The 25555-nt window shown below is 36.8% G+C and overlaps 2 protein-coding genes across 2 annotated transcripts in view; one reads left to right on the plus strand and one right to left on the minus strand.

Moving 5' to 3' along the window:
• RhoGEF3 (Rho guanine nucleotide exchange factor 3) overlaps positions 1 to 25555 on the minus strand; it is a 920825-nt gene that overhangs the window by 754182 nt on the left and 141088 nt on the right. The gene's annotated exons all lie outside the window — the stretch shown is intronic.
• On the plus strand, positions 10900 to 11502 carry LOC145683193 (tetraspanin-9-like). The gene has a single exon (XM_081754555.1). The coding sequence runs from the start codon at positions 10900 to 10902 to the stop codon at positions 11500 to 11502; it is 603 nt and encodes a 200-aa protein (XP_081610681.1).

Here is a 25555-nt window from a genome sequence, read left to right on the forward strand (position 1 = left end):
TATCGCGACATACCAAGTCCCCTAGGGCGTGCCGCAAAATTTTAGAATTTAAAAGAAATTTTGAAGAATTTAATAATAATTAGTTAAAATCAACTTTGAGACAGATTGTACCAGTCAATGTCTTCAGCGGTAAGAATAATGCTTAGTACTACATAGAGTCATTGCATTATAAACACTTTCAGGGTTACACTATTATTATTATTATTAAAAATAATATCAAATATGTGTGTCGTCACTCAATAAAGGTTGAGAACCACTGCCCCACGAAAGTAAGCACAAAGATAATACAGGGGTTGGACAAAAAGATCTAAAACATTTACAAAAGTGTGAAAATCATACCTAGTATGATGTGGGGCCTCCTTTTGCGCCCAAAACAGCTTGGATCCGACGTGGAATGGACGTATGCAGCTCCTGAATTGTGGTTTGTAGAATTTTGTACCATTGTTCCTCCAAAACATGCTCCAGTTCCTTAAGGGATGCTGGTGGAGGGTAACGAGAGCGAACACGCCTTTCTAACTCAGACCACAATGGCTCAATGATGTTCAGACCTGGTGATTGTGGCACCCAGGGGAGGTGTAATAGCTCCTGATCATGCTCCTCAAACCATGATTTCACCGTTTTTGAAGCGTGACAGGGTACCAAATCATCTTGGTAGATGCCATCACCATCAGGGAACAATCTTTGAGCCATGGGTAGAACCTGGTCCCCCAAAATGGCCTCATACGCCTTAGCATTCATTATTTCATGCAGGGCTACGATGGGATCTGCAGAAAACCACGATATCACTGCCCATACTGTAACAGAAACAGCCTCATGCTTTACAGTTGGGAGCAGACAGTCTGTATCATAGGCCTGCGACGGCCTTCTCCATACGTAAACACGACCGGTTGTTGGAAACAAGGTGAAGGTCGATCTATCGGACCACATTACGTGTTTCCACTGCTCATGAGCCCACGCCTTGTGGTCCTTGCACCACTGGATACGCCTCTTCGAATTTACTGCTGTGACCAGGGGTTTGGCGATAGCGGCCCTGCCATGAATTTTCATTTTATGAAGTTCCCGTCGCACTGTTTTCGATGAAACCGGGTTCTGTAGGCCGGAATTGAGTTCAGACGTAATTTTCATTGCAGTGGTCTTCTTTTTAGCTGCTACAATCCGTTTTAATGACCTCCGGTTCCTATCTGACAGGATTGCCTTTCGACCACTGTTGTGTTTTGGAAACGTTGTTTGCCCATGAATTGTGTATGCTCTCGTAACATTGGACACAGTGCCTTTCGATACCCCCTCAACGTTCGCCACTGTTGCCACTGAAGCTCCAACCAGACGGGCACCAACGATCATGTCTCTTTGGAAGTCTGTCAGGTCGCCCATTTTACCGCGTCACTTTCACACCACGACATTCACAGGTGAACTGGTTACTGCTGACGGAAGAGGAAGGTGCACATGACACATTGAAAACAAAAGAACGATCGGCAACCGCAACACGTGTTGAACAATGGAGGGCCAAACTTACGTGTCCTGTATTAAGTGTTTTTAGATTTTTTTGTCCTACCCCTGTATTTCCTTTGAAATTTCTAACGAAACGCTAGTACTTTCATAAACAATACATTAAATGTTAAAAATTGACGGAAACTTGAAATGAGTACAGATAAGTAAAGATAGATAGTAACTTTTATTTCTTGCAAAAAAGAAGAAAAAGAAACTAGCCATAAAGATAGCTACAAAGTTGCATGCAATAATAAATAAATAAATAACTATTTTGGTCTGTAGAAACAAGTTTTCTTGGTTTTAATGACGTTTTCATATCTCCTCAACTGGGTAGAAAGACGTCTCTGGTGATTACAACATTAAGGTTTATACAGCGAAATGTCCTTCCTAACGTAATAATGACGCTCGTACCCACACACACAAATACTACGTATACATATAAATACAGCACAGCTATCTGCTACACGAACTTCTGGTCGTCACAACAGCGGAAACTTTTCGGTTAAACAAAGCCAAACTTACGGAAAAATCATAAACCCTTCCCTTATTATACGCGCCATGTGGCGCTGAAGGGCTTTCAACCGCTTTAAATCCATACTTAAGCTAGTTCTCCACTCTAGATTACGAAAACGAAAACTTTATACAGTGTTGCCATACACCGAGTGGTAAATTATCATGTTTCTTTACCAAGGGCAGATCAGTGAGGAGACAATAAAAAAAAATCGTTTACAATGAATCTTTGCTTCAGGAAGAAAATAAAAGCAGGATTATCTCTCCTTCAGCAAAATAACCAAATTACATGCAACCACAAAGACAAGTAGGCCTACTTTAAGTTTCCGCAAACAAGCAAATCTCAAATTTCATTTGGAATGATTATCGTCAATTCAAATGTTCTCCCATCAAATTCAATCAGTGATGCTATAGGTTCTTGCTGGGCAAATAACCTTGCAAGGAATGTCAAATATCCCTCATACTCGAAAAATGTTCCTTTAACTTATGTCAGTTTTATGAAAGGAAAATTCTTATCATAAGCACCAACATGAAAACATAGATAAGGGAATCAATAATTACATTTTTAAAATTGCGATTCCAGTTGTGTGGTGAAGATACTATAGGAAATTTGTGACGAACCGAGTCTTAAAATAACAACGCATACCATAAACAGAGCTACACTCCATAATTATCTAATCTTTGATAAATAATAATTTAGTAAGGTGAATATATACAATGTGTTTATAAATGAATGGTGCGATTTTAAAAATTAATAATAAATCTATTTATTACCCTGTACAGGTAAAACTACACCGTGCGCAGTAGCAACTGTCCGTGTTTCTCACGCGCTGCCTGATATTTGCTTGTCATGCCCCCTGCCCATTTGTTTGTTTCCGAGATGACGTCGCAACAGGAAAAGGCTTTCTGTGAGGTCCGTTTTGAGATGTCCACATCTGTGGTTACAATGCAGCATGAGTTTCTTGCACGGTTTAGGAAGGACCCACCACACAAGAATAACATAAATACACCGTGTAGGTAATACCGACAGTTCGTGGAACTGGATGTGTGTGTAAAGACAAGAGCATCAGTGTGATTCTCCAAATGTGAACGTTTTCAAGCGATGTTTCGCGAAAAAGTGCACTTCCCATTTTTCTTCGAACAAGAAACTGTAACCGGTGACTCATTTCTACATATGTTGGAAATCTGGTTCTTACTCCAGCTGAACACTAATTATGATGATTACATTTTGCAACTGGACGGTCCTCCGCCCCATTCTTCACCACTGCTGGATTGGACGTGCTGCAGCAGAAGACAACAATCTTCTCCTCTGGCCACCTCGTTCGCCGGAGTTAACACCATGCGATTTCTTTCTTTGGGGGTTTATTAAAGACAGAATTTTATATACCGCCAATGTTCGTGTCCCTTGAAGAATGATCGGATAACGCATGCACTGTAGACCATCATGGCGGACGATCTACACCGAATATAGGAAGAATTTCATTATCGTGTAGATGTGGGTCTGTGACCAAGTGTGCACATATTAAAGGATTGTGATTAATGCATCAGAAACTTGGATAGTTGCCGCTGCTTACGCTGTAAGGTTTGCCCATATAAGGTAAAAAATAGATTTATTATATATTAAAAATAACAGCTCCATTAATTTATAAACACTCTGTGTAGCATGTGTGTATTAATACTGGATCTATTTACTCATTTGGCTTATGGTGTTCTATTTATCCTGTTCATTTCTCATTCTGAGTCATTCTAACAATGGGTATGTAGAGATAGTAAAACAGTTCTACTTCTTCTTGATCTTAAAGAAGGTTAAGAAAAGATTAACGGATTTTGGGGACAATGTTTTCATCATATAATCCTTCAATCCTTCTCCACGAGAAAAATCCCCATGTCATGGGATTTAACCATTAACATCGCGACACTGAACTCATTGCAAATAACAGGGAACTGAAAGATAAAACAAGGTAACGTTTATGACATCATCAGTGTACATACTAAACTCAAAACACAAGAAGACCACTAGTCGTTTAAGCTCGCGGAAGATAAGTAGTATGACATCATCAGCTGTACATATCAACATCAAAACACAAGCCACCTTATGCAGAGTCGCTTCGACGTATGATTAGCGTCATACTAAACTACTGACTACTGCAGAAAACTTATGTTAGTCGAACTCTTTAGTATGGCACTAATCGCGCTTCAAAACGACTCTGCATAAGGCCCAAGAAGACCACTAGCCGTTTAAGCGCGTGACTAATTTTCTTGCACATGGAAATTTTCTGATTATTTTTTCTTTAAAAACTTAAACATATTACTATATATATTTTACAGATGCATTTTCCAGGAAGAAAAAAAGAGGACATATCCGGAGAAAAGAGAGAGTTTGGTGGCCCTATGCTTCACGGTGGGGTGCTGACTGCCACAGCCAATTATTGATGCTGATTGCCACGACTTGCGCTGATTGCCAATATCAAGGTGCTGATTGCCACGATGGCGTGCTGACTGCCACAAAGCCTAAGAGAAAGTTGCTAGACGTAACATTACCGGACGCCAAAAAGCATGAAAGAAACGTGATGAACCTTAGAATCGTGTTGTTCCGACCAACTCCTAACAAACGTAAACAAGTCTCTGTATGTACTTTCAGTTTTGTCAGGGAGCGGTGCGTACAAAATTGGTACGATTTATGTGTTCTCACTTGAACTCCCTATGTCAGCATGAGCTGTATACATCTGCGCAAATTGTTTCGAACAGCTCTTGAAAGTTCCATTAAAAAAAAAAAAAAAAAAAAAAAAAAAAACTGCTGGCTGTCCGTCACAAGGGAAGTCCGGGAGAAAGCACTCGGCTGCAGAGAAACTAAGCATGCCATTTGAAACCCTAATTCATGCTGATTACAACGAGCTAATAAAATTCCCGTACGGTTGGGAACTGTTCGAGATATTCAACTTGAAAGTTTATATGAGAAAATGAGGATATGCGCATTTATACGCGTTAAGTACAACATAATTAGTAACGAATATTGACATACGAATTGAAAGCTATCGGAAATAACAGAACAAAGTGTTTCGCAATAACTAACGGGTTTGTTAGATACAATTAGTCATTATATTGTTCACAATAATGATAGGTTAGAGATGAAAATTGATCACTGTTGTTCTTTTGTTTTATGAAGAAATGACGCATGCAAAAGACTCCCTTGCGCCATGAACATTTTATATGTACAATTGCGTTGCATCCGTCAAGGGAACAGTTTGCAGAACCAAAGCAAAAAAGCAAATTCGACAAGTGATTCAAAAGTTATAGGCCTATAATTTGTTCGTAACCTGCCTTGTAGAGCGCAAACTGAAACAATCCAATGTATCGCAGTGATCGGAACTGATTCGTATGGACACGAACTGTATTTGATTGTTTCGTTGGTACATCATAACGTCCGAATGAAGAAGTTTCATACTATGCACAAATCTCCTGCCATAATCTTTGATTGGTCGGAATCCAAACACATCAAATGGTTGTACATATCGTATGCAGTTCTTTGGTATCTTATCAATTATTACGTCTTTGTCATCCGTCATGCAACTTGTAATGGACAATTTGTCTGTGAATGGACCCCAGTGATCAAGCAATAGCAAGTTCAAACTATCAGGCTTCGCCATGGGAGAGAATACTTAACGTGTTGAAACGTGCATCCACTCATTTTCTCACTTCTAAGCTGAATATCTCGAACAGTTTTCAACGTTCATGAGTTTTATTACCTGTTGTAATCAGCATGAATTGGTCTTTCAAATGGCATGCTTAGTTTTTTGCAGTCGAATGCTTTCTCCCGAAATAACCTTGTCAGCGCTGGCTTCAAGCCATTATATCCAAAACACAAAATCCGTTTATGTTGTTCCAATCTATCGTACTGCAGAAAGGAAGTTCCGTTTTCGAAGCGAACATGATCCTCCGGAAAATGTAGTTCTTTAGACGTGGAAATGTTTTGCTTTATGCCAGGAGCTGTCCTAGCATTGTTTTAAATAGATCTTCTTTTGATAATTTAAAAAAAAAAAAAAAACTAGTAGGTGAATAAATACACACTATTTTACTTTACAATATTGATCGATTAAATAATATAATAAAACCATTAATTTAAACAACGAAATGTGCAAATTATGTATATAACAGAAAAGACAATCCCTTTATAAACATCCAAGCGTATGTCGTTGTACTTAGTGAGCAACTTTGTAACTTACAGGATGTCATATAGATTTACTGTGATGATTACTAAATAAATCCCTACTAAATTAATTACTAATCATAAATTTAGTATGAGGGATTAATTCCGCTCTTTACAAATACAGTTTCTTCCAAGCTCGTGGCAGTCTGCACGCAGTCGTGGCCAGGCCCATATCCAGGGGGGTCTAGGGGGAAGCGGGCCCCTCTAAATTTTTACTCATCCCCTCTAAAATTTTCACAGTAGGCTTGCAAATGAACTATAATATGGTGATGAGCTATATTTTTTGATCGGGCCTCCCCTAACTTTCACCGCCGCCCCCTCCCCCTACATTTTCGGGCTGGCTATGGGCCTGGTCGTGGCAGTCAGCACCTTGATATTTGCAATCAACGCCAGTCGTGACAATTAGCACCAATAATTGGCTGTGGCAGTCAGCACCTATCCATCCTTCACCATTTAAAATAATTAAGGCGTTTGGTTTACCAAAACCACTTTATATATTTACTCTGTCTGTCCGTCCGGGAGACACAAAATCTCAAGAACTACTGGATGGATGACCATTAATTTTGGCCAGGATGTAGAGATTCAAAGGCTAGGAACCCAGTTCGTTGAACGAAGTGATTCGTTCAGGTGATTTTGAAACATGGACAATCAAAAATTGCTTCTACATGAATCTATCAATCAATCTATAAATGACAAAGTGACTACGTTTGTGACTTAATAACTCTTGAACCACTCGACCGATCTCGATCAAAATTTCAGCATAAATGAGGTTCAGACAGACCTGGGATGGTTTTTATCATCTCTCTTTCACGGTGCAACTTAGGGGAGGGGGAGAAGGGCGATATATTTAAAAATGATTAATGATGACCGATATTAGTGTCAAATTCATAGTTTTCGAGGTCGCTGAGATGAACAGTGACTCTTCCGATGTCGTTTAAATCCAAATTCAGCCCTGCAACTTGGGAGAAGGGACGGGATAGGTATATAAAAATAATCGAAAATGGCCGATATTATTGTGTTTTTCAGATGTAAAGCATCACGGGCAGTAGCCAATGCTGTGCGATATTCCGCGCGGTGTTGCCGGATTTCGGACTCCCCTTTCCCTTCTCGCTCTTCCTCTAGTTGAGATTATTACACATACATTGGCAACATTATTCACAATGTAAATATACTATTCCAGCAAACTCAAAGATTTTGGCTGTGTATCCTAGAAGTATATATAGCAACTGAATAACCTACCTATTAACTTATTCCAGTGGAACTGCTAAACGTTCGTCTTCAACACTACTTTCACTATGTCAATTAATATTTCGCCATTGTCTGAATCTGACTCTTGTAAATTTTTTATTATGAGTTCCAAAAATTGTAAACACAAAAAATAATTCTTCGAGCTTCACTTCGTAGCACTTTTTTTTTTTTTTAAAGAAAATTCCGCACTTGTACTCGGTTTCCTTAAAGACATTGTCAACTATAATTTTGGAGAACAAATGAACTACCACGAAAGAAAGCAACCTAGACACTGATGAATTCTGTTTATGCTAGAAGAAGAGAAGTTGCGTTCCTACACACACAATCAGCTCCTTTGCTTCCATGTAATAACATACTCTTATACTTGATGTAGGTCTCACAACAACAATCCATCTGATTCGTAAGCAACACGATATGGTCGAGTTTGTTTTGGGTTACAATAATTTATGACACCACTCAGACGTCTGGTGCTTTTGCGTCCCTGCTAGAGGAGTAAAGAAGGAGTACGTAATTGGCCACACATACGTAAGGTATTGAAACGAAGAAAAAAAAAATCATACTGCGTTTCTTCTGTCGAATAAGGAAGAATCTTGCATGAAGGCAATTTCAAAACAATATTACGAATGTCCCATACCTTCTGTTCTTCCACATGAGCTCCCGCCGGGAATCGAATATATATATATATATATATATATATATATATATATATATATATATATATATATATATATATGAATCAAATTGCAGAGGCTTGTTATTTAATTCGATCGCTTACTATTCTCAAGGGTGTAGAAACGGGGGAAAAGCGGGCCTTGACTTTCCAAACTATTTCCAGCCCCGAAATGAGGTTCATCTAGTATATGTTTAGTAAACTTATTTAATAATTAATGCAAATTAGGAACGTTTATAATAAAATAAGATTTTTAAAAAAAGAAAAAAGAAAACATCATCAATACAGTTTCTGTACCTAATTACAAGGACGCTGATTTCTCTGTAAATTGGGGGGGGGGGGGTGCACTCAGATGCAGAAAGCATATATGATGATTTTAAGACAAATTGCATTCAAATTATGCCTAATATTGCACATTTACAAATAAAATGAGGGGCCCTGGCTCCCTCAGTCCCCCCAGGATATCTCACTACTATATTATTGCATAATAATATCTGAGTTGATATTTTTTCGAGTTTTTTCCTTTTAGTATTTTAACCTACATAAACACAAAGTCGGATAAACAGACTGCTAGAAACAGCATTTGTTTTCTTATGAATAGCTTATTGATTTATCTCTTACAATCCGCTTTTCAACTTCAGTACTGTTAAGATCCGTCTTTTGTTAAGGTAGCATCGAGGAAACATAATATGTGTATAGTATACATGGTGAGTTAAAATGCTTTCATATTCTGAAAGAGGTCATTTGTTCTGTTTTTAATGTGTGAAAAGCTTTCCTCCCCCTGAAAGTAATGTTCCCCTAGAACAACCTGTTGGTTACACCCCTGATTATCCTTTAATAAAAGTTGAGTTCCATTTCCAAATCGAAGAAAAATCCACTGGAAATTAGACGGGACTCAACGCTCGTTTTACTAATTGTTTTATATGGAAACCTTTCAAAGCGTGTATCATGATAACCAGTTATCATAAAAATATGTAGTTTTCACGTATGTGTTCGTAATTCTTTTCTCTACTTCGTAAAGTGAGCAGTTAATGTGCTAATACAATATTTCTAATAAGCGCCTCTGCTATTGTCAAGATTCGCAGTAGCGCGAGAAGTCAGCGTGCAGAACTGCTTGTCGCGAATTGTCAACACCGCTCAAAGCCAATTGGACGCCGCGTAAAGCCAACTCAAGGCCATGCCGCTTCTCATCTGAAATCTGTTGTAGTGGCAAATCCATAGTTTTCGGGGTCACTAAGATGAACAGTGACACTTCCGATGTCGTTTAAATCCAAATTCAGCCCTGCAATTTGGGAGAGGGGACGAGGTAGATATATAAAAATAATCGAAAATGGCCGATATTAGTGGCGAATCCATAGTTTTCGGGGTCACTAAGATGAACAGTGACACTTCCGATGTCGTTTAAATCCAAATTCAGCCCTGCAACTTGGGGGAGGGAGAGAATAAAAATGAACGAAAATGACCGGTATCAGAGAGCGTTTCAGTTATACTACGAACATATTACCAATTTTTCCTATTTTAACCCAGCAAAGTGGATAAAAATTAACGCTAGTTATTTATATACATATAAATAAAGTCTCTGTGTAATATGCAACGCTAACTTACTAAACTCAGGTAGATTGCATACCAGTCAGTTACTTTCAATATAATCAAGCTTTTGTCTTGTCTTCGTCACCATTAATGGTGTTTAATAATTAGGTGCACCAACTAATTTGTATAATAAAGTGTACAAAAGTTTGCAAATGGCGGACATCGCCATTTGCAAGGTTGGCCGACAATGAAGTTGAAGTGCCTGTATTATAGTATAAAGCAATTGACAGCAGTTAAAAATAGAATTCAGTAGCTGCATGTAATATTTGTAATTATAAAAATATGTCAAAGTCAGGTTAATTGGAAAATTGTCAAAATAGGGATAAATTGAAGTCAAAATGGGGAAGGGGGTCCAGAGCAGGCCCGTATCCAGGGGGTGTCTAGGGGGCCGCCCCCCCTAAATTTTTACTGGCCCCCCTCTAAAATTTTCACGGTAAACTTGTAAATGAACTATAATATGGGATGAACTAATATTTTTGGATCAGCCCCCCTACATTTTCGGCCTGGCTACAGGCCTGGTCCAGAGGGATGAAGATGGCCAGCTACCCAGAGGGTCAGGGTGTAAAAGTGAAGAAAAAAGTGAAAAATAAATGAAATATAGATGAGTAGAATATATTTGTGGATCAGTGTAGATGAATTTGTGTATAAATGTAAATGTGTGTAATGAATGTAAGGTGTGCACTTTTGACTTAATCCCCTTCCTCTTCTGCGCAACACACCAGGGGATGTTGACACTAACACGATCACCGCTGAAGGTAATCAAATTCTTTCACGTGGTATACACATGATAATGCAATTTCCTTTATTGTTGACAGCCAATAATCCATGGTTATATTACTATGAAACCAGAAGTTATTGTTAAATTAAGATTACAATCAAAGAAACTAAGTAAATCATAACGTAAGGAAAGGATACACAGTACGAAGAATAAATACATTTTTTTTTTTTTAAGAAAAAGAAAGTACGGAAATAGAACACCAGAAAATCGTCAAATATGGCATGTTGCTCCAGTTTCACCAAGAAATGTATAAAACCAGTTCTTTCGCTTCTGCTATTGGCCTACCTTGCATGCGGCATTGTATTATTGACAGTATCCATCTTGGTACATAAACTATTTTATACTGAGGATCAGATTTTGGACAACGCATACTGCTGGGGCTCGCTTAGTGTTTTTCTAATTGGGATCATGGTATGTGTGAGTGGTTTCCTCGCCTTGTACAGCGTTTGGCACGAAAACACATGGTATTTGGTCAGATTATCAGGTCTGGTTGGTTTTACTCTTATTACAGAAGTGTGTGTGTTGATCATTATCTATGTGTTAGCTCCAGGCCTTAAACCACGAATAAAATCCAAATTTAATGAAACTTTGCATCTCTACAACGCTGCTTCAATAAACCAAATATTTTGGGATGAAATACAACATAAACTGCAATGTTGTGGTATTTATGGACCTGAAGACTGGAAGCCAATATCATCTGAGCAAAGTTCTGATTATTTTTGGCCAGGTACGTATCCTTTACCTTCTACATGTTGCTCAAACAAGGCTTATAAATGTTTCTACTGCTTTGACATCTTACCCCAGAAAATGATAGGCTTGTACCAACAGGGATGCTTGGGCAAATTTGAGTTTTACATTGAGAAACATCGCAAGACACTGGGCATTATTGGTGTACTGATTGGCTCCATTCAGGTAATGGTTAGTGTACTAGGATGGATTCTACACAGAGAACTACGAAAGAAACTACAACGCGAGAAGCTGGTATCAGCAGACGCAAATGAAAATGCATGAAGAAAAATCTATACATGTAACCTCTTTTTCTTCCAGGTCAGAAATGGTCAAATTATGTTAAAGTTTTTGTGAATATTTAAAGCAAAATATCCCAGCTATTTTTTAAAAAACGAGACCGAGTTCTAAAAATTTCTTAAAATGTATTGGTATTTCTGTATCTTTCAGTTAAATAACTTTTAATTCGAAATGTTTCGTGTAAACACTGTACTTTATATATTATGCATATGGAAAATAAATATTAATAAGAAGAACAATGAATGTTTGTGTGTTTATTTGACCGGTACACAAAATACAAGACGTTGACTTGGCGTATTTCAAAGTAAATTTACCGCTGAGATCATAGTCTGAAAACTCTTTCCGTTTAACGTCCCACGCTTACGCGCTTTTTAGACTAAGGGAGGAGACGGATGATTAACACAAGTGAATGATGATGAAAGAATTGGTGGAACAAGAATGGGGAAGGGGAAACGGGAGTACCACGAAAAACGATGTTGTTCATCACAAACTTACTTGACCGGGGGTCAAACCAGGGACTTCTCGCACCGGAAGTAAGCGCTATACCACTGAGCCACCATACCCGCCACAGATCATTGTCTGGAAGAGTTCGTACACTACATACAACTTTTTGGTTCCCTATCCTAATGGTGGAGGAGGGTGCTTCAAAGAGGGAAGATATGGTTTAAAATTTATGTAAAAAAGAGAAAAAAGACTATCTAAAGAATTCCTCATGGTGAAAAGAAGAAACTCAGTATGTGCACTCATTTCTAAAGCCAAGTGTGTACACATATAACTCACAATCTGAAACATAAACTACAGGGCTAAGATACTCCTAGGTGGATAGAAAGCGGTAACATGTAAAAATAATCGAAAACGACGGATAATAGTTTTAATTCTATGGTATTAGGGGTCAAAATAAGTGAATAGTGACAATTCCGATGTCGCCTAAGTGCAAGTTCAGCCCCATTGGCATGGGGTTCCGAGTGAGAACTAGTGACAAAATAAAATGACCGACATTGATGTCGAATCCTTTCCATCAGCATGGAGTACCGAGTGAAAAGTGTGTTACATTGTCATATATCCAAATAAATGTATTTAAATTCTGAAAGGCAGGATCTCGGTCCCTCAAGATCTGGTTCTTGGTGGCAAGGTGGAAAAATGACTCGGATGATCAATAAGCGTTGCTGGACACAAAGAAAGATGAAAAATTAAATTCTGTCATGATTTTGTCATTAGGCTAAAGGAACCCAGACACATGCATGAAGAAACCTTCCAACATGCATGAAAAATGATAAAACCACAGGCAAGTTGGTCGTGTATGGTCTCGTTTATGCATGTTTAAAGTTTTCAAAATCTTCTGTAAACATACATGATGGTTTTGCCGTTGTTCATGCATGTTTACCATGTATGTGCTCTCGTTTATGCAAATTGGTTGTTTTATATTTAAGTCCGCCAATCACGATAGCGGAAGAAATCACGTGACTCTTTCCTCCGTAATGCCAAGGTCGTTAAGTTGAACAGCAAGTTGGTACGTGTGTGGGCAAAAAATTCTTCCAACATGCATGATGAAACAAATCTTTCATGCAAGTTGGTCATGCAAGTGTGTAAAGGGGACCATAGACGTACGCACTTGCATAAAAATTTTGTTTCATCATACATGTTGGAAGAATATTTTGCCCACACAGTACTAACTTGCTGTCTAACTTACCAGAAGAGGCATACGGAGGAAAGAGTCACGTGGTTTTTTCCGCTATCGTGATTGGCAGACCTAAATATAAAACAACCAACTTGCATGAACGAGCACATGCACGGTAAACATGCATGAACAAAGGCAAAACCATCATGTATGTTTACAGAAGATTTTGAAAACTTTCAACATGGATGAACGAGGCCATACACGATCAACTTTGCCTGTGGTTTTATCATTTTTCATGCATGTTGGAAGGTTTCTTCATGCATGTGTCTGCGTATATGGGCCCCTTAAGACTGATGATTATGAGATAATAAGTGACATGATAATGTGAGAGGAAACGGGAGAACTTCGAGAAAACCTATGTCATTGAGATGATGTAAATGTTACTATCGCGTGCTAATATTACTTTATTCCTTACCAATGCTTAAGGGTGTTTTGCCATTTATGCCCTGTTCCCCAATCAGAAACAGCATTGCACTCAGTACTACTAACCTCTCATTTTCCTATTGCAAAATCTGTTGCTTTGTTCCCATTTTCATAAAAGAAAAAAAATGCCATGGCTGTTTCGGCAATCCTCGTACGATTGCATTTTATCTACGTCCGTTAATAGCAGCAAGGCTTTGTGGGACGATACATAACACTTTTAAGCAGATCTGAACTAATCCACTGTAATGCTTCATGGTCTCCTAATGGTGCCCGTGCACCAATGACGCGCGCTTCAGTTATTAAGCTACGGAGGAAGACCATGCAGCGTATTTCACAAGTTGATTCCTTATAAGTTATGTTTCCATAGTTGAATGAAATTAAAAGAAATTTAATATCCCAAGATTACCGTATTTATCCGTGTATGCCGCGCACCTTTTCTGTACAAAAACGAAGTCAAAAAAACAGGGTGCGCGGCATACACGAGGAAATGTAGAATTGACTGAGCCACCAAGCATTTAAAATCACGGGGAGTTTTTATTAACCTAATACTGGAATATTGTGGGTAATTTTACAAGAGTAGAAAAGTTTTAATATAAAATGACAAGTTACAGCTCATCTTTCCTGTTTGCATCAACGGGCCTTTCAAAACCACTTGCGGCGACTGCAGTACACGAAACTACGCCAACTGGCCGAATTAAGAAACCTGCACTTCGCCTTTTGTGCGAATGGATTATTATTAAAGCATGGAATTCAATTCCAGAGGATCTTGTCGTCCGCAGCTTTAAAAAATGCTACATTTCCAATGCCAGCGATGGGAGCGAAGACTTTATTCAGTCCGATGGTGATACGTGCTCCAGCTCCTCGGGAGACGACGACGACGAAGAAAGCTAGGCACGGGAGCGCACAGTATTGTTCGATTGTCTCTGTGTATAACGATTTTAATAATTAAAAGTAGGATGAAAGATACATTGTACCGTTTTTTTTTTTTTTTTTTTTTAGAAAATTGATGTGCGCTGCTTACACGAGGTTTTCTTTTTTTCAATTTTAACGTTCCAGAAATTGGGGGTGCGCGGCTTACACGGGGGCGCGGCATACACGCGTAAATACGGTATAACTTTTGAACTAAAGGACTTGGATGAATTAATGGAAGTGAATAATTGATGATGGAAGAGTTAGTGGGATGAGAATGTGGGAAGAAACGGGTACAACCCAGAGAAAACATACAGACACAATATGATCTACCACAAATTCACATGCTCTGGGATTGAACCACGGACCCCTTGAATCAGAAGTAAAATCTCTACCACTGAGCCCTGCTACAATACTTGGTGTCGAAACCTGTCAATAGGAAATTGTAGTTTTCTGGTGTAAGGTCTTTGCTTTGGAAAGGCAGTGATAGAACATTAACAACATGGAAGCATTCAAAATGTGGGTGTGGAGAAGAATGGAGAGAATCAGCTTGGTTGAGTGGGAAATGAATGAGAGAGGTCAATTTTGGATGTTGTTAAGAAAAAGGAAGAGAAACTGGTTGGGATATTGGGTAAGAAGGAACTGTATAATGAGGGACGTGCTAGAGGGTATGGTGGTAGGAAAAAGAGGGAGAGGGCGAAGGAGATTACAATTAATGGACGATATCAGAACAGAGAAATCGTACGTGAAGACGAAGAGGTTAGCGGAAGACCATGGGTCATAAAAGCTTCTCAGTTGCGGCAAGTGACCTGCCAATAATACCAGAATATCTATGGTAATGAAGATCTATTTTCTATGGTGTCCGGTACGCTATCTTTTCTACCTTGCCATTGAACAAAATATTCTCTTAAAACGTCCCTCCAAGAACTTAATTGTGTAAGTTATTCGTTGATAGCTGATACCCTCAGCTTTCTTCCACCGGTAACAATTCACTTAGGCCGTGGCACTGATATAGCACATTTTCATTTCCCTATGTGCAAAGTAGCTTTATTTTTGAATACATTTTAATAGATTACACCTTTCCACAGCAGTGTTGCCAACTAGTTGGTACAAAAAGTCGCTAAATAGATGAATATATATACAAAAAATGAAATGAAATCTTTGAGTTTTACGTCCCACGGTTATGCCGGTTAGGCTAAAGGAGACGGTGATAATGAGAGATGAGTGAAATGGTGGAATGAAGAAAGTGGGAGGAAACGGGAGTACCCCGAGAAAACCCACGAGCACGATGTTTGTCCACCACAAAGTTCACTTGGCGGGGGCTGGGATCGAACCCGGGACCCCAAGCACCAGAGGAGAACGCTCTACCACTGAGCCACCGCGTCCCCGAATATATATACAAAGTATGTGTGTGCGTAATATACGTGACTCATATATAACCAACAATAATTTCTTTTTTAAATATTTTTAACTTTATGATCAATTTTGCTTCTACGAAATCAAAGATGAGTTTAGAAAACAAGCAAAATTAAAGGTCTAGAAAAGATCTTGCTTAACTTCTACTCGCGCTGCTACAGATAATCTGTTTGCTATCGGGAATGTATTATTTGTGCCTCTAAACAGAGCTCTGTAAACTAAAGGACATTAAAAGATGGAGTTGGTTCCCGTTAGAAGGTAAGAGATAACAACAATCAAAGCGGGAGTATAGAGATAAATATTATATACTTTCCCAGCTCGTCAACATCTAGACTGAGTCAAATAAGCAAAAGGAAAATAAACATACATCTGAACTGATTCAAAGACAAGTTGTTCGCAACACAAAAGTCGCTAGATTTGTAAGTTAGTCGCCAATCGTCATTCCAAAATCACCAAAAAAAGTCGCCAATCAGAAAAAAATATTTTTTGTCGCTATCCTGGAAAGCGAATCTCCTACATTTAGCGACTCTTCTTCCAAATTGGCAACACTGTTCCGCAGGTACTCAGACTTAAGGATCAACTGATTACAGCATTATAAGGATCAGCGAATAAGCAGTCGTAGCTATGAAAGTTACGCAAGATATAGATACTAGAGATGCAAGGGCTCGAAAAAAAAACGGCTTTTTTGAAAAAAAACTCGGGTTTTTCTGCTTCGCTCTTTTGCTTGGGAAATTTTGGGCTTTTTTGAGAATTTTGCTTTAAACTGACAAAGCAGACTTTGTTTTGCTTCTCTACAACAAAAAAACTCATTTAGTTAGTTGTTGATGCAGATAATAATATGAAACCTCGAAAATAAACCATGAATTTCAAAAAGATTTTTTTAAATTAACATATTTACATTATGAATTCCAAAGGATTAACCAATATATGTAATAATATTTTAGCCTCTTATATAATAAGTACTTTTAAAAATGATACACAAAAACTAGCAAAATTGTATGTAGTATTTTGACTTCAAAATATCACACACCCTCTTTTTGAAGCAAAATAAAGAAAAACATTAAAGAAATTTGCACATCAAGAGCTTCGTATTGAGTGGTTCTGTACATTCTTGAAATTTTTCATTTAAGTTTTAACTTTCATATACATTGTATGAATATTTCGAACAATTTTTTCACTGATTGATCACATACGTCAGTGGCGTATTTACGATTTTGTTTCGGGGAGGGCTTTGCTAACTTTCGGGAGGGGCTTTGCCATAAAATGTGAAAATTCTGCAAGATATTTCATATACTTTACTATAGTAGGTAAGATTTCGGGGGGGGGGGCTTAAGCCCGGAAGCCCCCCCCTAAATACGCCACTGACATACGTAATAATATGTTACCACCTATCAGGTGCTTCGGATCTGCAAAATCGGTGAAGCTCCAAATTCTGTAATGCACTGACTGTTTCTTAAGCTTGTTCAGAATCGGAAAAATATCAAATTTTCTGTTCATGGATCATATACGTAATAGACGGTTCATCTGAGCGTATGGTTTCCTAGGCTGTAGAATATATAACCACCATCACGGTTTACCCAGTCCTGAAGGTTTCTAAATTTTTAACAAGAAAATTCAACATGTCGTTACAATTTTTTTTTTTCAAAAAACTATGGAATACATTTAAAAAGAGTGGAAGAATCCATCACTGTTCCAATTCACAAGAAAGACGAAATTGATTGTAATAATTATCGAGGTATTTCTCTTAACAGTCTATTAATAAGATTGACCCCATACGCAGATGAAATTATTGGAGATTATCAGTGTGAATTTAGTCGAAATCGACCAAATATTTACCATTCGACAAATACTCGAAAAGAAATGGGAATATATTACCCAGTACATCAACTGTTTATTGATTTTAGAAAGACTTACAACTCGGTAAGGAGGGAAACATTGTACAACATTCTTACAGAATTTGGAATACCGAAAAAGCTAGATTTATTAAGTGTTTAAATGAATCCCAGAGTAAAGTCCGAGTAGAAAATGCGAGCCTCCACGCGGAGATTGGCCTCAAACAAGCATATGCGTTATTGCCGTTATTATTCAGCTTTGTTCCGGAGTACGCTATAAGAAAAATCAAAGATAGGAACCAGAGCCTAAAGTTGAATGGTATTTACCAGGTTATGGTGTATGCTGATGATGTAAATCTGATAGGAGAACAATCGAAAGAAATGCAGAGGCCTTATTAAACGCTTGCAGGGACAAGAGTAAATGCAGAGAAACTTAAATACAAGGAAGTTCACAACGATCGTAATACGACAAATTATGAATGCGTTAAAATATCAATTAAAACTTTCGACACAGTGGATACTTTCAAATATCTTGGATCAGTATTACCAGACCAAAATCATACCCACAAAGAAATTAAATGTCGACTGAAATCAGGAAATTCTTGTTATTATTCAGTTCAAAATGTTTTGTCGTTGCGAATTCTGTCAAGGAATACAAAGCTTAAAATATATAAAATGATAATCATGCCTGTTATGCTTTATGGTTGTGAAACATGGTCGCTTACGCTGAGGGAAGAACGCAGGCTGAAATTATTTGAGAATAAAATTCTGAGACGAATATTTGGACCCAAGAGGAACGGGAATGGAGAACGGCGGAAACTTCATAAGGAAGAACTACATAATTTATACGGTCTACCAAACATCGTTAGAGTCATCGGGCCTTATGCAGAGTCATTTTGACATGTGATTAGTGCCATATTAAAGATGTCGACTAACATATGTTTCCTGCACTAGTCAGGCTTTCAGTATGACGCTAATCATAAGTCAAAACGACTCTGCATAAGGCGGATCAAGTCTAGGAAGCTCAGGTGGGTAGGTCATGTAGCTAGAATGGAAGAAAGTAGGAACGCTTTCAAAGTTTTAACTGGAAATCCAATCGGGAAACGTCCGTTAGGAAAACTAAGGCCCAGATGGGAGGACAGTATTAAGATGGATCTAGCAGAAATAGGAATACAGAGTAAAAACTGGATTGAATTGGATAAGGACAGAAGTCAATGGAGAGGTTTTGTGACCATAGAGAAAGAGATAATACATTTAACTTATGCACAACTGCACAACAAACATGAGTAAGTGGTTAGCTTTCGCGCTTATATCGTGAAGTCTGGGATTCAACCCCGCATTCGACCATTTTGACAAAAGATTTTCTTAATTCCATCTGTGAATGTAGAGATAGTACGTGTACTGTGAGTCCTGGCCGACTTCCTTTCAAATCGTTTTTAAATCTTTGTTATTACTAATTACCAGCAGTGATGGATTTGCGAAGAGGGTTAGGGTGGGGATGTCTTTCGGATTGAAGCCTGTACCCCGAAATTACGAAATTTCTAAAACAAACTAAATATTAGTTTTGCCTTTACTCATAAACTTCAAGCTGTCCTCAAATAAAAAATTGAATTTTTTAAGAAAACTAAACATTAATAAGAAAAGCCCCTCCCAAAATACTTTTCTAAATCCGCCACTGATTATCAGTATAAAATGGTCTTCAAGGTTGTATCTGGAAGATTATAGCTGAATATACAAACGAAACAAATATTTGTTATGCCTCATAAACTTAAGCTCCTCTTAAATAAAAGTTAGGAATTTTTAGAAAAAACAAACATTATTCAGAAAAATCCCTCCCAAATATTTTTCTAAATCCGATTTGATTATTTCTATCAAATGGTATTCAAGGTTGTCCGGAAGATTATTGTTAAATCATTGCACAGCTACAGTATAACGGAAATGTGGAAGGACGCTCTGACAGATATATTGAAAAACGTACGCTTTGATGGATATATTGAAAACCATAAGTTTAATTATGTGCTAGAAGCTAGAGTACTAAGCTCTAAGAAGTGAAACACGGGTGACTAAAAAGAAATTATCTAGAGAAGAGAAAAATGTAGATAATTCAGAAGTTAAAATAAAGTTAAATAGCTTCTAAAATTGCCCTCAAATACTACGTACTTGATGTTTACTTTAATTCATAAACCATGTGCTCCATCCATCATGATAGTGAATTCCAGAGCGAAATATGGCATTTAGGTCATGGAATCTTACTTAACTTTAGAGTATACTATAAGAAAGCTATTTAAACAGAAAAATCATGAAAATGAAAAAGCCAAAATTTCCAAAATTCTCGTTTTTTTCCCAAAAAAGCCGGCTTTTTATGTGCAAAAAACCATCGATTCAAAAAAGCCGGCTTTTTTGCATCTCTAATAGATACCCTTAAAGTGCGTAACTTCAGACTATAGTACTGTAATGAAACGGTATTTGCATATAGAGGAATTTGTTCTAGCAATTTGATATTTTGAATAAATAAGTGACACAGTGTCTTCGCATTTGTTACCTTGGAAATTATTTTTCAGACATTTAAAACCATGATATGTATATTTCTGGAAAACATTTGGCAGTTCACAAAATGATTTGCTGTAATTTGTCGATGATCGCACACCATCTGTCAATACAAACGTAAATGGAATATAAACTGCCCCAACGTTGTTAGGAAAAGCGTCAGTATATTCAATACGAGCATTTTAATTTTTATCTATCAACAAACTCCATTAACGCCATATATACCACCATCCTTCTCTAATATTTAACCAGATACGTGTCCTGTTCAGTCAACATTTTATTTAATCAGTTTGCAATTAACAGATCAATAAATTAACGAAACTTTTTTTTTTTATTTATTATTTTGTAACGCGAGAAATTATTTTCAATCCGAGTCACGATTTAATCTTTTTCTCCCTCTCCATGTACCCACGTCCCTCTACCACAATAAAGCATCAACATGTACAGTTTGCAATATGCTGTTTGCTTTTTGTTTACATTATGTACAGATTAAACTTGTAACGTATGTTATTGCACGCAGAAAACCCGTATTGATCATTATATTGGTTCTGTATATTTTAATTTACTGTTTGATTTCTTTTTTCACTGTATTGTAATCAGATTTCCGTGCTGTTTTACTTTAGGTCTGCCACAAGATAATTACTACACAGTAGTATTTTCTTGAAATACAGATGGTTATCAAAATAGTGGAAACATCTGTTGTATGTAGTCTAATGCACAAGACTTGCGAGATGGTAATTGCAATTCTCTTCGACAAATTCTCTTGCACAAAAATGAACCAGCCAGTGTATGATTGACCAAGTGAAATTGAATCATTTTGATACACTGAGTTTTATGATAATGTAAGGTTATTATAAATGGCAGACCTATCCCTTACTTTACAGAACTTGAAACGAAAACAAAATCTTACAGTAGGCCAGCGTTTCCCAACCTTTTTCAACTTGTGGCACACTACGGGTGTTACTTGGATTCTCGTGGCACACTTATAGATATTATTATTTGTAAATATAAAACACAAATTTCTGTGATTTATTTTTTCTGTGATTACTGATCTGCTTCTCACAGAGAAGAAAGTTCTATCACTGGTTTTCCCCGTGGCAAATCATTTTGCTTATTTTTTATTCTAATTTAAAAATAGAAAACAATTGCAATGAAATTTTGGACTCAGGTTTTTAAAAATAAGCTTTCTTTTTAAAAACTGTATTCAACCTTTTACTAAAAAGGAAGATCACTAAATAACGAACGAACAAACAAATCTATATTGCTTTTAAAATACAAATGTAGGTCATTTGTCTAAAGGATTGAATGTTATTTTAAATTTTCAAGTTACAAAATAGTCTGCAACAATAAAGAAGCAATAATGGTCATAACAATGATAACAAATACTTTTTTCAACATTAGAAATGTACAGAACAGTAACCCGTTATGAAACAAAATTGTAGATTCATAGTAGAGTTTCATAGTAATGTGAAATACAAATATAAAATTTTCCCTACGTTTCGCAATTTGATTGCTATAAAATTAATAATTTTGCTTCGATTCCTCGCGGCACACCAGTGGCCCATTCACGGCACTCCAGTGTGCCGAGGCACACCAGTTGGGAAACGCTGCAGTAGGCATTTCTCAAGAAGTCACCATAATTCTACTAATTGGTCAATTGGGTGTTCGTTAAATAATAAATTGCTAAATTAGTCATGTTTATTTTGTTACTGAATACGAGTTTACAATATCTCATACTTCAGGAGATATACAGTAAATATTTATATCACTGAATTCTGTGGCAATGCAAACTCTTTTTTGAGTATGAATGTAAATAGTGGACATCATGAATTCCCATGACCATCTCCATCCAACTACTGCGTTAAAGATATTCGACTACACAACGATTGAGTCTCAAGTGAATTATCAACATCAATATTACATAGTTACACATAATGAAAATGTAAAAAACGAAGATAAAAAGACAATGTCTGATTAGTGTCAGAAGTTTCCTTTAGTAAAGCAAAACTTGGAAATTAGAAGACATGAAGAGGGTAGTGAGTCAATGAACAAAAACAACTACATTGAACTGTTGAATTTGCAAAATATGATATGAAACTTGCAAACTCTTTAATGAAGGCAACTGCGTTTGCTAGTGCTTTGAATAGAATTCGGAAAGGCCCAAGCAGCTCTGTAGCAGAGAAAATATCTAACGAAGTGGGATGAAAATGTCAGTTCTCTTCTTGTTGTGATATTACTTCAGAAAATAGCAGGATAGCAACTCTGAATACTGTTACAGCATGGGCGTTGATACCTGTATTACATCCGAGGAACGGGGGGAGTTTGAGATACTGACACACTGACGGGGTACGACGCCTTCTGCACGTATCGCAGAAGGTGATAGAGATAGGAGACGATTACATTGAAGGAATGTAACAAATATTCTTCTGTACACAAAGCCAGATACGAATCATAACAATTAAATCCAATATTGTTATTTATCCAGCTCTTGTATTAAACTTACGGTATTGAAGAATTCAGAAGTCTGTGCGACGTACGTAGCAAGGTTGAAATAGACACACTTCTATCTCTTGCAATGAATGACTATCCTAGGACACTGTTGACTTTTACTCACCTGAAAGAAAGAAGGAAATGATAAAATGAGTAATTTATGAGAAAGACATAAACACCTAAAAAAAAAGCATTTTATTACAATTATTCAAAGATATTCTTCGATACCCCAATAAAACAGTATACTTACTTTTCACATACACATCAGTGGATTGTTGGAAATGTTTCATAATCTCCTCATCCTCCCCACTAATAGAGGATATACTCGAAATTAAAAAAAAAAATTAGCTTAATAAACAAGACATTATTACTCTTGTTTTCGTATTCCGGGACGGAAAAGGAAAGGTAAACAGGAGAAAAAGAAAGAAAATAAGATAACAGTCGAGAGAAGGCATGGCCTCAGTCATTTATTCCAAGACGATGGGTTGGAAAAAGTCATGTAAAATATGTGGTGTGCCGAAAATCACACTCAAAATATTATCTTAAGATAATTATGCTGATCTAGAAAGTGTGGATCTAGTGTGTGTTGTGCTTGCAATGGACTCATGTGGATTGCTCAGGTGCTAAAAAGGACACTTGGTTTTGTGACTTCAGTCATTAGTATCAGTGACCAGGAATTTTGGGTTTAATTCTTACGGTGTTCCATAAACATTGATGTCTCTATAGATTTGTGAATTACTGAAAAAAAAAAAAAAGAAAAATTGTCAACTTCCAGATGATTACTCCATGCAACTGATTTCGTCATGGGTCTTTTTTTTTTTTTTTTAATGATGATCTAATATCAACTACAGTGCACAGAAAACTCTTGTTTGATTTGTTTTCCCCTTTCTTTCTATTTTTTAAAACAAATTTACTTTGTTTATTTCTTAAATACCACTTCTATACTCTCATATTTCTTTACAGGCTCTTTGAACATTTAGTATGTAACATACTGCAAGAGAAATATTTTCAATCATTACTTTATATGCTGAAATGAAATATTAACATTTCACGTAAGAAATATTTTTAATCATTACTTTGTATGCTGAAATGAAATATTAACATTTCACGTAAGAAATATTTTCAATCATTACTTGGTATGCTGAAATGGAATATTAACATTTCACGTAAGAAATATTTTCAATCATTACTTAGTATGCTGAAATGAAATATTAACATTTCACGTGAGAAATATTTTCAAACATTACTTTGTATGCTGAAATGAAATATTAACATTTCACGTAACTTTAAAGGTATAAACTGCTTCAATATTTTGATTTTGTAAGAAATATAGAATTATCCAAGGGAACTTTATAGGTGCCCTACTCAAGAATACTTTTTTTTAAAAAAATTGCAGATTTATTTTTCTTTGCAAGAATCAATAACGCAATCGTTACGTCTTTTCTTGAGAGATATCAGGGTACAGCGTGAATGTTAAATGTTTACTGAGTGTTTGATAATACATTTCTACAGTTTGTCATATCAATTTAAAAAGTCATATGACAAAGTAAATACAATAAAAGACAAAAATTCTGACCAAAGCATATATTAACTAATAAATAATAGCGTTACAGTTTCGACAAATTATCTTTGCCTTCATCAGGCACATTGAAGGCAAAGTTAATTTGCCGAAAGTGTAACAATATTATTTATTAGTTAATATATGCTTTGGTTAGAATTTGTCTTTTATTGCATACAAGAAGTTCCAAAGCTAAAATGAGTGGTATTCAGAAAAACTAAAGTTGGGGGTTCGTTTTTGGTCAGATTTCTCGATCTTGTTCTATCGAGTTTATTCGATTCATGTAACTCTGGCAACATACATTTCACTAAACGCTTCATATATAGATATACACGTATTGCATATGTAATTATAGTGACTATACCGATGTTCCTGGAATGTAAATGGAAATGAAATAAAATGTTTGTTTTACGTCCCACAGTTATGCTGGTTAGGCTAAAGGAGACGGTGATTATGAGAAATGAATGAAATAGTGGGATGAAGAAAGTGGGAGGAAACGGGAGAACTCCGAAAAAACCCACGTACACGGTGTTTGTCCACCACAAAGTTCACTTGGCGGGAGCAGGGTTTGAACCCGCGACCCTATGCACTAGAGGTGAACGCTCTACCATTGAGCCATCGCGGCCCCGCCTCTGTAAATGGAGTTCGACTCTGTAGAGGACTATTATAAGTAAATAGTATAAATAAAAGTTTTAAATGTGTGTAATATCTTCTTTTATCAAGTTTATCTGACCCATGTAACTCTGGTAACATATATTTCACTAAGCGCTTCATATAAGCTTTAAATGTGTATATCTTTTTTTTATTTATCGAGTTTATCAGGTACGTAACTCTGGTAATATACATTTCACTAAACACTTCACATAAGCTTTAAATGTTTATAATATTTTGTTCTATTGTGTTTATCTGACCCATAACTCTGGTAACATATTTTTTTTTAAACACTTCATACACGCTGTAAATGTGTATATCTTGTTTTCTATCGAGTTTATCCAATACGTAATTCTGGTAATAGGTATACATTTCACTAAAAGCTTTAGATGTGTATAATACCTTGTTCTTTCGGGTTTGTCTGGCCCATGTAATTCTGGTAACATATATTTCATTAAACACTTCGTACAAACTTGAAATTTGTAAAATATATTGTTATATCGAGTCTATCCAACTTAGGTAATTCTGGTAATA

Source organism: Thermobia domestica, chromosome 4, assembly GCF_964235325.1.
Source record: "Thermobia domestica chromosome 4, izTheDome1.hap1.1, whole genome shotgun sequence".
Lineage (NCBI taxonomy): Eukaryota > Metazoa > Arthropoda > Insecta > Zygentoma > Lepismatidae > Thermobia > Thermobia domestica.

Coding starts and splice junctions, on each gene's coding strand:
- LOC145683193 (XM_081754555.1), top strand. CDS start 10,900: ATGGTATGTGTGAGTGGTTTCCTCGCCTTGTACAGCGTTTGGCACGAA.